At 37.7% G+C, this 12,500-nt stretch overlaps 3 protein-coding genes and 1 pseudogene across 3 annotated transcripts; all 4 read right to left on the reverse strand.

Moving 5' to 3' along the window:
• Nucleotides 1-1,431: 1,431 nt before the first annotated feature.
• Nucleotides 1,432-2,198, reverse strand: LOC113829423 (cuticle protein 7-like; annotated as a pseudogene).
• Nucleotides 2,199-2,403: 205 nt separating this feature from the next.
• Nucleotides 2,404-3,256, reverse strand: LOC113813909 (cuticle protein 7-like). Its single transcript, XM_070116576.1, has 3 exons — nt 3,229-3,256; nt 3,022-3,108; nt 2,404-2,862 (listed from the first exon to the last, which is right to left on the reverse strand). Exons 1-3 carry the CDS (start codon nt 3,238-3,240, stop codon nt 2,518-2,520), a joined length of 444 nt encoding a protein of 147 aa, XP_069972677.1. The 5' UTR covers nt 3,241-3,256; the 3' UTR covers nt 2,404-2,517.
• Nucleotides 3,257-4,956: 1,700 nt separating this feature from the next.
• LOC113813908 (cuticle protein 7-like) lies at nt 4,957-5,827 on the reverse strand. Its single transcript, XM_070116540.1, has 3 exons — nt 5,798-5,827; nt 5,551-5,637; nt 4,957-5,384 (listed from the first exon to the last, which is right to left on the reverse strand). Exons 1-3 carry the CDS (start codon nt 5,807-5,809, stop codon nt 5,040-5,042), a joined length of 444 nt encoding a protein of 147 aa, XP_069972641.1. The 5' UTR covers nt 5,810-5,827; the 3' UTR covers nt 4,957-5,039.
• Nucleotides 5,828-7,839: 2,012 nt separating this feature from the next.
• LOC113813907 (cuticle protein 7-like) lies at nt 7,840-9,086 on the reverse strand. Its single transcript, XM_070116539.1, has 3 exons — nt 9,058-9,086; nt 8,484-8,570; nt 7,840-8,291 (listed from the first exon to the last, which is right to left on the reverse strand). The coding sequence occupies exons 1-3, from the start codon at nt 9,067-9,069 to the stop codon at nt 7,947-7,949; spliced, it is 444 nt and encodes a 147-aa protein (XP_069972640.1). The 5' UTR covers nt 9,070-9,086; the 3' UTR covers nt 7,840-7,946.
• Between the last annotated feature and the right edge of the window lie 3,414 nt (nt 9,087-12,500).

The following is a 12,500-nucleotide window of genomic DNA, read 5'->3' on the forward strand; positions in this document are numbered from 1 at the left end:
CTTGGATTTCTTTATTGTTTTTATTTTTATTTTTTATTTTATGATTATTGCTTGTATTATTATTATAATCATTATTATTTTATTCCGATGGCAATTTTCAAGTTTTTTTTAAGTAAAGTGTGGTGCTTTTATGATAGTTCCTTCAGTTCACACGCTAGTTCGAATACTTATTTTCCACCAGATTTCCCCTCCCCCTAAGATCTTTGTTGCGCTCCTCCAGTAAGAAGTGAGAATCAAAGTACATTGAGTTCGGGGTATTTACATCATCCCAGTATTGCCATTTCCACTTGGGTGTTTCTCCATTTCTAAAAGCTGGAAACGTCCCCTAACATTCATCCTTACTTTCGGACATGTATTGCCGGTGTCATGTCTCTATAGACCTGTACACACACATCACTCATGGCGATGTGTGATGATATACACATACACATGTAGTATATGTCTATATGAGTGAATATATAAGTATACACACACCTATAAGTACACACACACATATTTATACATATAAACATGTGTGGCTGTATGTAAGTGTGAGATGTAATGAGAGGAAATATTTGAAATAAACGGAAATATTTGTAAGCAATGGTGGCATTACGATACAGTACGTTACGACGCATGGTATGGTACGATTGATATCAGGCCAAGACTATGGTACAAAACCATCGTACGGTTCACTTGAAGCATGGAAAAAATAGCAGTATTCCCAACCGTGCCGTAAAGTACCTTATGCTAAATGAGCATACAGACAAATTAGTACCTTTGCAACCATAGTGAGTGCATTAGTAGATCACGAATTCATTTAGGTATTATATACACATACATACGCGTGCGCGAACACACACATATATACATACACACATATGAGTCTCTTGCTTATGGTACGACAAAGGCCCATGGTGCAGCTGAGAAATCGCCCAGGCACCCTCGCCCGCGGACTGCCACCGGTGCCCCCGCCCACGCCCACGCCCATCCCAAGGAGGCAGACTCATCCCAGCATCCCCGGACGCCAGCTGGCCCCAGCGAAGGAGGCGAAGGCATCCCCCGGGGCAAAGTGCACCACTGGGAAGGATTCTCAGCTGCGGGCGGAAGTCGCGGCGATCGCGGCAGGAAGAGCACTGTTCGTGTGCTCGTCCGTGTCCTTTGACCGTTCTTTGACAGGGGTTTCCTGAATTTGTTTTTTCTTTTGCCACTTTTGACGCTATTTGCTTGTCAGTCTTTGTAAAGGATCATGCATCCATGCATACACATTTATGTAAAAAAAAAAAAAAAAAAAAAAATTCAAGTATGTTAGTTTGTTTTCTAATGATGTACTGTATTTATGTGAGGTGTTATTTTGAATTAAAATTGCATGTATCAATATATATTTATTATATAGGTGGCTACTTAAATAGGAAATATGGATATGGTTTATATGATTAACAAATTAGTTTTTCAGTGATGCGGTCTTGGCCTGTAAGAAGAGGTAGGTCTGTGCGATGGTGTGGGATGGTATGAAGGAGTGGTGTGGTAAGAAGGGGTAGGATGGTATGAAGGCGTAGGATGGTACGAAGGCTGGTGGGCTTGGTACTGAGCCTGTCCCTCGTCCCTCGGCCACGTAGCCAGAGTCGCCGTCCACGTGGTAGGTGACCTTCTGTAGGCGACCGTCGGGAAGCTGCACGTAGTAGGACCCCTGGGTGTTGTAGCCGTCGCGGGACTCCTGGTGGCCGTAGTCGTTGGCGGAATAGTCGTCCTTCACGACCCAGTCGAAGTTGTACTGAGCTGGAGACTGAGATGGAAAGGGCAAAGTTTGCTTTTGAAATAGAAATGCATAGGTATAAAGTTTAGCAGTAATTGACAGGTAAATGCCTAGATAATGGTTTAGTTAACGACACTTAAGGTCGGCCATGAGAACAGTGGGATTGCCATTTGAACGCGGGACAGCAAGATTGCTAGACGAGAACGCAACTGCTGCACTGCGCAGAAATCTTTTCACATTCGTGTAATTGGTCTAATGTTTCATGTCACGTCAATAATATTCTGTGTTATTGTGCTGCCGCATATTTATATTCATCCTCACATTAAGTATGACTTCATATCACAGAATATTTCCGATATGAATTCAAGGGTATTTCATGATTTCAATACATTTCATCTTCTCACTAAGTATGATTTCAGATCCTTATATATTTTCATTTACACAAATCGATACATACTTGCATGACATTCTGTGAATAATCTCCCTCTCCATTTTATCTTTACTCTCCCTCTCTTACACGTAGCGTCCATTCCTGACAAACTCTACTCTTAGAACAACACGGGGAAGATGTGCTGGTTTTTGCCTTTTTGTTATTTGTATTTTCACGTTCTTAATACTCTTTAGGCTTTCCTTTTTCCTGCTTGGAAGGGAATTACATGAAATTCTTTTTAAGGGAAAATAGCATTTATTGATATATATTAGATTTATGTTAGGCGATTCCAAAAAATTGTGATTGTAAATGAAATTCACCTTTATGTGAATATGTTTTATGTATCACTTTTTCAATGATGAGGTCTTGGCCGGTAAGAAGGGGTAGGTCTATACGAAGGTGTAGGATGGTATGAAGGGGTGGTGTGGTATGAAGGGCTATGTGTAGGACGGTATGAAGGGGTAGGATGGTACGAAGGCTGGTGGGCTTGGTACTGAGCCTGTCCCTCGTACGTGACCTCGGCCACGTAGCCAGAGTCGCCGTCCACGTGGTAGGTGACCTTCTGCAGGCGACCGTCGGGAAGCTGCACGTAGTAGGACCCCTGGGTGTTGTAGCCGTCGCGGGACTCCTGGTGGCCGTAGTCGTTGGCGGAGTAGTCGTCCTTCACGACCCAGTCGAAGTTGTACTGGGCTGGAGACTGATATGCAAAGAGAAATTGCAATAAAATCCAGAGAAAACGGTGAAAATATAATCTTTGCACCAGTAATAATGGTGATAATTGAATGGTTTAAGAGTCATTACCATAAAATAAAATACCTGAAATACAAACCATTACCATATGATCCAAGGCAGTTACCTGGTAAGAGGGAGGAGGAGAGTACCCGTAGGGAGGCTGTGACGGAGCGGCCAGAGAGGCAGCTGCCAGGCCCAACACGACGCTCAACTGGAACACCAGAAAGAGAATTAATTCATAGGTAAATAGGTCTTCCTTTTCTGTCAATGACATGACGAAGTGGCCTATGATTTGCATTGCCAAAACGCTTTTTCTTTTTTTCTTTCTCACCTTAAGAAACATGTTTGCTGATTTTGCTTGATATGACAAGCACTCTCATTTCTGTGTCTTATATACTTGGAGAAACGTGGGCGTGGCTTCCTTCGACCTTGAGGAGCACCTTAACCACGCCCATTTTTGCCGATTACCAGATCCTGATCGCATGAATGGGATGCTTGGAGAGAAAATATTATATAAGACAAGGATATTTATTTATTTATTTATTATTCATTTATTTACTATTAGCATTTCTGTGGTATTTCTGAAGCAAAGTGCATTTTAATGATGATTATTTCAGTGTATATGATACGTATATGATCTTTGGGAATCCTATCCATTTTCCCCCGTAGATCTGCCCTCTACCCCCCCCCTCCCAAAATCCTGGTTACGCCCTCATTACATGTCAGTGTGAATCAAATAAAGTACATTGAGTTCGGGGTATTTACATCATATCAATTACATTTCCAAAGGGTATTTCTCGGAGGTCAATGTTCTGAAAGTCGGAAGCGTCCCGTTACCGTTTGACATGTTACCAGTGTCACGTGCCTGTAGACCTGTGGAATTAAATCACCCAAGACGATGTGTACATACATACATACATACACACACATATATATATATATATATATATATATATATATATATATATATATATATATATATATATATATATATGAGGAGATATATGATAAATGCACATATAATGTACATATATATGTGAGTAAATATATGTGTGCATGTACGTATGTGTGTATATATGTGTGTGTGTATGTGCGTGTAGATGTGTGCAAATATACAATACATATACACACGTGTACCTGTATGTATGAAATGTAATGAAAGCAAAGATTTGAAATAAACTGGATTATTTGTAAACAATTGTGTCCTTACATTACAGTACATTATGGAGTACGATATCTAGTCCAAAAGTACAGTACGGTACTTTTGTACAATACAGGTATGGGATAAAATAGCAAAATTCCTCACCGTGCTCTGTATTAGGCCAAAAACACGACCATGAAAGTATTTGTGCCTTTGCGGACATAGTGAGTACATTAGTATATCACAGAAATAATAATGTACCATTCGATTATTATTATATTGTATTGTATATATACAAATATATATACACAGCGTATGTGTGTGTGTGGAGGGTATATGTTGTATGCATATTTGTATATATACAGTATATGCATAAATATTGCATACATCTGTTTATATATTTATGCAATATTTGATTATGGCGCAGCAAAGGTAGTATGTTGCAGCTCTGAAATCGGAGTCCACGCCCGTGCATCCCCAAATATTCTCAATTGCGCCAACGCTGCCCCGCCCGCCTACTGAAACCCTTGCCCCCGCCCACGCCCATCCCAAGGAGGCACAATCCCCACAGCATCCCAGCTGGCCTCAGCGAAGGACACGAACGCATCCCCGAGGCTCCGTGTGCGACGTGGAAGGAGTCCTCGCTCGCAGGCGGAGTCGCGGAGGTCGCACCTTCGAGAACTGTTTCCTTTTCGTTTTCCTCGTCGTTCGCTCTCGATTTGGCCACAAAGTCGCTGTTTCCCTTAGTCGTTCGTTGGCTGTCATTTTGTGAACTCTTTTTCTTTCTTTTTTTGTATCTTTAAATATCACTTCCTCTTTAGTCTTCATAAAGGATCATGCATGTACACATTTTTTTTTCATTCTCTCTTTCTGTCATATATATCTATGTGTATAGTTTTGTTGAAGTAAAAATGTATATATCAATATATATTTATTTCATGATAGGCAGTTACAAAAATAGCAAATATGGATATCGTTTTCATGTTTTACAAATTAGTTTTTCAGTGATGAGGTCTTGGCCTGTAAGAAGGGGTAGGTCTGTACGAAGGTGTAGGATGGTATGAAGGGGTGGTGTGGTATGAAGGGCTATGTGTAGGACGGTATGAAGGTGTAGGATGGTACGAAGGCTGGTGGGCTTGGTACTGAGCCTGTCCCTCGTACGTGACCTCGGCCACGTAGCCAGAGTCGCCGTCCACGTGGTAGGTGACCTTCTGCAGGCGACCGTCGGGAAGCTGCACGTAGTAGGACCCCTGGGTGTTGTAGCCGTCGCGGGACTCCTGGTGGCCGTAGTCGTTGGCGGAGTAGTCGTCCTTCACGACCCAGTCGAAGTTGTACTGAGCTGGAGACTGAGATGGAAAGGGCAAAGTATACTATAGCCAAAAATTCATAGATATAAAGTGTAGCAGTAATTGACACAGGTAAATACCCAGATAATAGTTTAGTTAACGACACAAGGTCGGCTATGATAACAGTGAGACAGGCACAATATGGGATACAGGTCAAGGCAGTTACCTGGTAAGAGGGAGGAGGAGAGTATCCATAGGGAGGCTGTGACGGAGCGGCCAGAGAGGCAGCTGCCAGGCCCAACACGACGCTCAACTGGAACATCAAAAATAAATAAATAAATATGAAAAAATGGTGATACAATTGATAGAATAAATCAGCTTGTATTGCGAAAAATATGCCTAGATAGAGGCTGTGGATAGAGCAGTTTATATTAAGAGGACACTCTAGTAGGTTGTAAGAATATTTTTCTAACCGTAAGAAGCATATTGTTGATTTTGCTTGATATAATGAAAAGCACTCTGCTTCTGCGTCTTATATACTTCGAGAAACGTGGGCGTGGCTTCATTTGACCTTGAGAGACGGCTAAAATGCCACGCCCACTTTGCCGATCACTAGACCCTCATCCTATGAATGGAAACGCTACGAAACACGAGACAGTTGAGAGAGAAACCGTCTAAAATATAAGTGTTAGTTTCAGGAAGTTTCATAGTTTTTAACAGTTAAAATTTATTTTTCAGGTCTTTAGAAGCAAAATTGAGTATTTTAATAATGATTCCGTAAACATGATAGTTAAAAGCACTGCGTCTTACCAATTTTCCACAGATACCTCCCCCTCCCCCCCGCACACAGGCAGATACACTTTAGGTCAGTCATTCCAGGTCAGTTTGTGAAATAAGTAAATGCCATTCGTGATCCTATACCATCATTATAATATTTACATTATGTTGCACTTTTTTTTTTTTTTTTTTTTTTTTTACAGATGAGGAATTTATGCTTGAGCATGAAGCGTCTTAATGGTTAATGAAATTGATGCTGGTATGTGTCTACAGACCATCTAGTGAAGGATTGCAGCCGATTATGTGCTATGATATACACATACAGTATATACATTCAAAAGATTATATCATGTATAGACCTTTCACACAGTCCTAGGTAACTTTCCGGCACAATTTGCTCTCAGAAATGGACTCAACACCTTTAGAAGGTACATGACAAGCAGCCTTGATTCTTCCCGTCTGAATTCTTTCGTATTTACAACTGGCGAGCGAGTTGTGACCGCAGTCTGGATGTGATCTGCGCTGCACTTGTGGATTGGCGTAAAACGGATCAAGTTACGTTTGAGGTTGTTAAACTTAAGTCTGGCTGAGGTTTGTGACTTCATATGTCAATAAGTCTTTGATGTATATCAGTGCGACTATATGTTCGCTATGGTATTCTTGCATTCATTTCTAAACTTTAAGAAAGACCTTTTGGAAGCAGCATTGTTGAAAGCAAAATAGGTCAATAAGTAAGTCGAACTTTCTACATAATTTCTAGTCTAAAAGCGAGTTCGATCATAGGTAAAGGCGAAATTCTATTGGCATATCACTTATTTTGCCTTTTCTGATCTCGACGATATCTCAAGACAGGGCCTGAGATGGCTTGGCTAAAGTCAAGCTCGCTTGTAATAGCATATTGTCTAAGCTCAGGGTCTGGTGCAAGATGAATGGAATCAAGCCTAACTGATGCTTTTGGCACGGTAAAATAGTGTGTGTGTGTGTGTGAGTGTGCGGGTATATGCATGTTCGTGTAAAAAGAATGATCGCGCTGTCCCATCAGCTCAAACCTTCCTCGTTCTAGGCTACATATTGTAAAATGACCATATTTATCCATTTGTAGACGAACATTTCTTACTCTTTGCTTCTTGTTATCGTTCTCTCTCTACAGATCCCGTACCTGCCATATTCAGACGCGAAGAACTGGACATGTAACTGGTCATAATTTTCATTGTTTCCTTAATATATCCTCTAATACATCATGCAGGTTGAGTACACACATGCAAGATACACACACACACACACACACACACACACACACACACACACACACACACACACACACATATATATATATATATATATATATATATATATATATACCAGAAGTTCTATGACCATCAATTCAATGACATTTGATGTAAGTCGATCGTCTACAAGTCAGTTTTCTAACTGCTTTTTTACTGCTATTTGTAGACTTTGGAATAGATTGCCTTCAGAGATTGTAACTTCTTCGACTCTTGATATATTTAAAACGTCAGCTAACATGCTTTTCTTACGTAATTAGCTGACTTTCTTTTATTCATTCTTTCTTAGCTGTATCTTGATCTGCACTGACACCTTTGGTGGTATAAATCTCGATTTTTTTTCAGTGTGGCTCATTATATAGCTTAATATAATAATAATAATATATATATTGTGATCTTTTCTAGTTTTTTTCTGATTATATACTATAGGTTTATTTTCAAAACAAATGTAATGATATACATTCATTTAATGGCAGTAGTTAAGTATTGATACATATCCATTAAATTGTATGAAGGTACAAAAATATATGTACAAATACTTCTTTTGTAGCTTAACGTTTTAGTGATGAGGTCTCGGTCTGTAAGCAGGTGTAGGACGGTAGGAAGGGGTAGGATGGTATGAAGGGGTGGTGTGGTATGAAGGGCTATGTGTAGGACGGTATGAAGGGGTAGGATGGTACGAAGGCTGGTGGGCTTGGTACTGAGCCTGTCCCTCGTACGTGACCTCGGCCACGTAGCCAGAGTCGCCGTCCACGTGGTAGGTGACCTTCTGCAGGCGACCGTCGGGAAGCTGCACGTAGTAGGACCCCTGGGTGTTGTAGCCGTCGCGGGACTCCTGGTGGCCGTAGTCGTTGGCGGAGTAGTCGTCCTTCACGACCCAGTCGAAGTTGTACTGGGCTGGTGTCTAATAAGCAACGTAAATTAAGTAACAAAAGAGTGAAAATATTTTTACAGTAGTCATAAAACTAATTATATAATTTAAGAGGCATTACTATGATAGTTCTTTACAAAAACAGAAAATGATGTGATATAAAGAGCAGTAAAGAAAGTGATGCTTGTAATACAAATTATCATATGGTACAAGGCAGTTAGTTACCTGGTAGGAGGGAGGAGGAGAGTACCCGTAGGGAGGCTGTGACGGAGCGGCCAGAGAGGCAGCTGCCAGGCCCAACACGACGCTCAACTGGAACACCAGAAAGAGAATTGATTTATAGTCAATAAAGTCTTCTTGTACTGTGAATGGCATGACGAAGTGGCCAGTGATTTTTATTCCAAGACGCTCAACTGAAACACAAAATAATATTGAAAATAAAATAAAAGTCAATAAAATTGATAGAATCCGTCAGCTTATATTACGAAAAAGATGCCGTTAGTGGCTGTGGATAAAGCAATTAGCTTATCTTATGTGGACACTCTAGTTGCTTGTAAGAACGTGTTCCTAACCGTAAGAAACATATTGCGGCTCAACTGGAACATCGTAAAGAAAAGCACTTTAACTGATAACATTTCAGTCAGTAGTAAAAATAACCTATCCATATTGCTATAAAATTCAATAGATAATAATGATAATGAAAAATAAAAATATGCAAATATCTTGATTTCACATAAAGCCATTTTTTATATATATCACACGGGCATCCTAGTAACATTCTAAAGATATCTTTTCTCACTCTAAGAAACATATTTGCTGGTTTTACTGGATGTCATGAAAAACGTTCTTCTGTGTCTTATATACTCTGAGCACACGGGCGTGGTTTCCGTGTCATTGAGAATAGACTTATAGCTACGCCCATGCTGACGGTCACTAAACTTTCATGACATAAATAGAAATATTGTGAGTCACTGCAAGCAATTATAGTATTGAGAGAGAGAAAAAATATATATGTAGGCACAACTGAAGTAAATAAAGAGAAATACGTATGACATGTACGAGAAGAAATATGCACAATGTAAGTGCTAGCGAAAACCGGCACGACATAAATACAAAAAAGAAGAACAAATATGAAGAGCATAAGAACGAGAGAAAAGTCATAGTCATAAAATAAGTGATGAATATATAATGTATGACATAACAATTATTTGCGTCATCGCAGTGTTATATATATATATATATATATATACATATACATATGCATACACACACACACACACATACACACACATACACATACACACACACACACACACACACACACACACACACACACACACACACACACACACACACACACACACACACACACATATATATATATATATATATATATATATATATATATATATATATATATATATATATATATATCCATACACATATATCATACATATGTATGATTATATGTATATATACATATATGTGTATATTCATTTATTTAAAAAACAGGGTGTGATTTCACATTAATTTAGAAGATTTCTACCGGCTGTCGTTAGGAAATGCAGTTGATGTGTAGAGTTACGTACATCCATGGATATCCATATATACAGTACCTGCATATACGCATAGATAAAACCGTATGTAATATTTATATCTACATACAATCTATATAAACTTTAATTTATTTCTACAGCATGCACTCTTCTGTAGCCTTACCTACTGTAGTTCCAGGTCTTGTAGTCTGGTAGTTACCTTTCAACGTCATTGATGCAGGAGTTTGTTTGTAATCTTACCTCGCCTTCAGTGTTTGAGAGAAACTGACAGGGAGAGAGTGTGTGTGTGTTTACGAGTGGGTGTCATGCTGTGTAAATAATAAACGGTAGAATGGGCGGGATAGGAAGAGCAACGACATGTGGTGATATCAAAAGTCTTTTTAATTTTGATACTTCTTGAAGGTCTACACTTATATGTGTGTGTGAACATATGTATGTATATACGCATATATAGATAGATAGATAGATATAGATATAGATATAAATATATATATATATATATATATATATATATATATATATATATGTTTATATATATATATATATATATATATATATATATATGTATATATATATATATATATATATATATATATATATATATATGTGTGTGTGTGTGTGTGTGTGTGTGTGTGTGTGTGTGTGTGTGTGTGTGTATATATATATATGTATATATATATATATATATATATATATATATATATATATATATATATATATATATATGTGTGTGTGTGTGTGTGTGTGTGTGTGTGTGTGTGTGTGTGTGTGTGTGTGTATATGTATATGTATATATATATATATATATATATATATATATATATATATATATATATATATATATATATATATATATATATATATATATATATATATATATATATATATATATATATATATATATGTAAATGTATGTGTGTGTGTGCGTATGTGTATGTATATATGTATATATGTATATATATATATATATATATATATATATATATATATATGTGTGTGTGTGTGTGTGTGTGTGTGTGTGTGTGTGTGTGTGTGTGTGTGTGTGTGTGTGTGTGTGTGTGTGTGTGTGTGTGTGTGTGTGTGTGTGTGTGTGTGTGTGTGTGTACACACATACCTTTTCCATAGAAACACAATTTCCTTAAAACATCACTTAGACACGTGACTCGTCCAGCAAATGGTATTAAGCAACGGAGTGAGAGACAGTTCCTCAGTCGCCTCGAGTACCCAGCAGGGGGAGGTGGGGTGTCGCTGCTCTGTGGTTTGCGAGCCTCGAGTGAGAACTTGACCTCAGTCAAATAAAAAATGATAGAATGTTTACACAGACATGCATATGTGTGTATTCATACATATATATATATGATATAAATATATAATATATGTATGTGTGTGTGTGCATAGATAGATAGATATGTATATTTATGTGTGTATGTGTGCGCCTGTGTATACATATGTATATATACATATATATGAATATATATATATATATATATATATATATATATATATATATATATATATATACAAATGTGTGTATGCATTTATGTGTATATATTTATTTTTCTTACTTTCGTTTTTTTTTCTTTCTTTCTTTCGTTTTTTCTCTCTTTCTTTCGTTTTTTTTCTTTTTTTGTTTCTTTTGTTTATTTGTTTTCTTTATCTATTTGGCGTTTTTTCTTTCTTTCATTTTTTCTCTCTTTCTTTCGTTTTTTCGCGCTTTTTCTTCTTTTCGTTTTTTCTCTCTTTCTTACGTTTTTTTTTTTCCTTTTCTTTATTTATTTCGCGTTTTTTCTTTCTTTCTTTACAAACAGCAACAAAATGAAACAGACTCTCCTCGCCGACGCTTGCTCTCTGCCTCCAGCCAATCACTAGCCAGGGATTTTGTATCATAAATTCGCACGTTTTATTTCTCTCATAAAAAAAGAGAAAATCAAAAATTAGTATATTTTATATCTAATATTTAAAAATTATCTTTTAAGACACGAGAAAAACTTTTGAGATTATTTTTATTTTTATTTCTATTTCTCCATATTATAATCTTATGTATTGTGTTGTAAGACTGAATTGTCGTGCAAAATTGATGCAATTTTGTGCATTGTTTGGGTTACTGTCATTATTGATTTTTTTCTCCATTCTATATATTTATTGCATCTATTAATTATTGTTCGGGGCGTTCTACGGGTTTTGTTAATTTGTACGTACATACACACGTATTCACATATACAGTGCAAATACATACACTCATACATTCATATATACTTTTTAAAATGTATATCTATATCTACTGTCTGTCTATAATTCCATAAATACAGTTCATTAACATGTAAACACGCATACAAACACACACGCACGCACTTGACGCCAGATTCACCCCTGTCTTGTCTCCTCCCTTTCTCTTCCCTTCTCCCCTCTCCCCTCCTCCTCCCATTCTTCCTCGTCTCTCCTTTGGATACAACTTGAACCTTCAACGCCATCTATGGACGACGCGAAGAAATAGATGCCAGGCTATCGACCGATTTGTTAAATTTGCGAAGCCCGACTCTATGAATATGTGTCATACGGACATACATATACGCAGAAATAAATACGTATCTGTCAGTCTCGACATGCATATCTACCGGATAGATAGATAAATGTATATCTATCAGATAGACGGATATGGATTTATTCCTGTGTATGGGCATGTCCA

Source organism: Penaeus vannamei, chromosome 39 (genome assembly GCF_042767895.1).
Source record: "Penaeus vannamei isolate JL-2024 chromosome 39, ASM4276789v1, whole genome shotgun sequence".
NCBI lineage: Eukaryota > Metazoa > Arthropoda > Malacostraca > Decapoda > Penaeidae > Penaeus > Penaeus vannamei.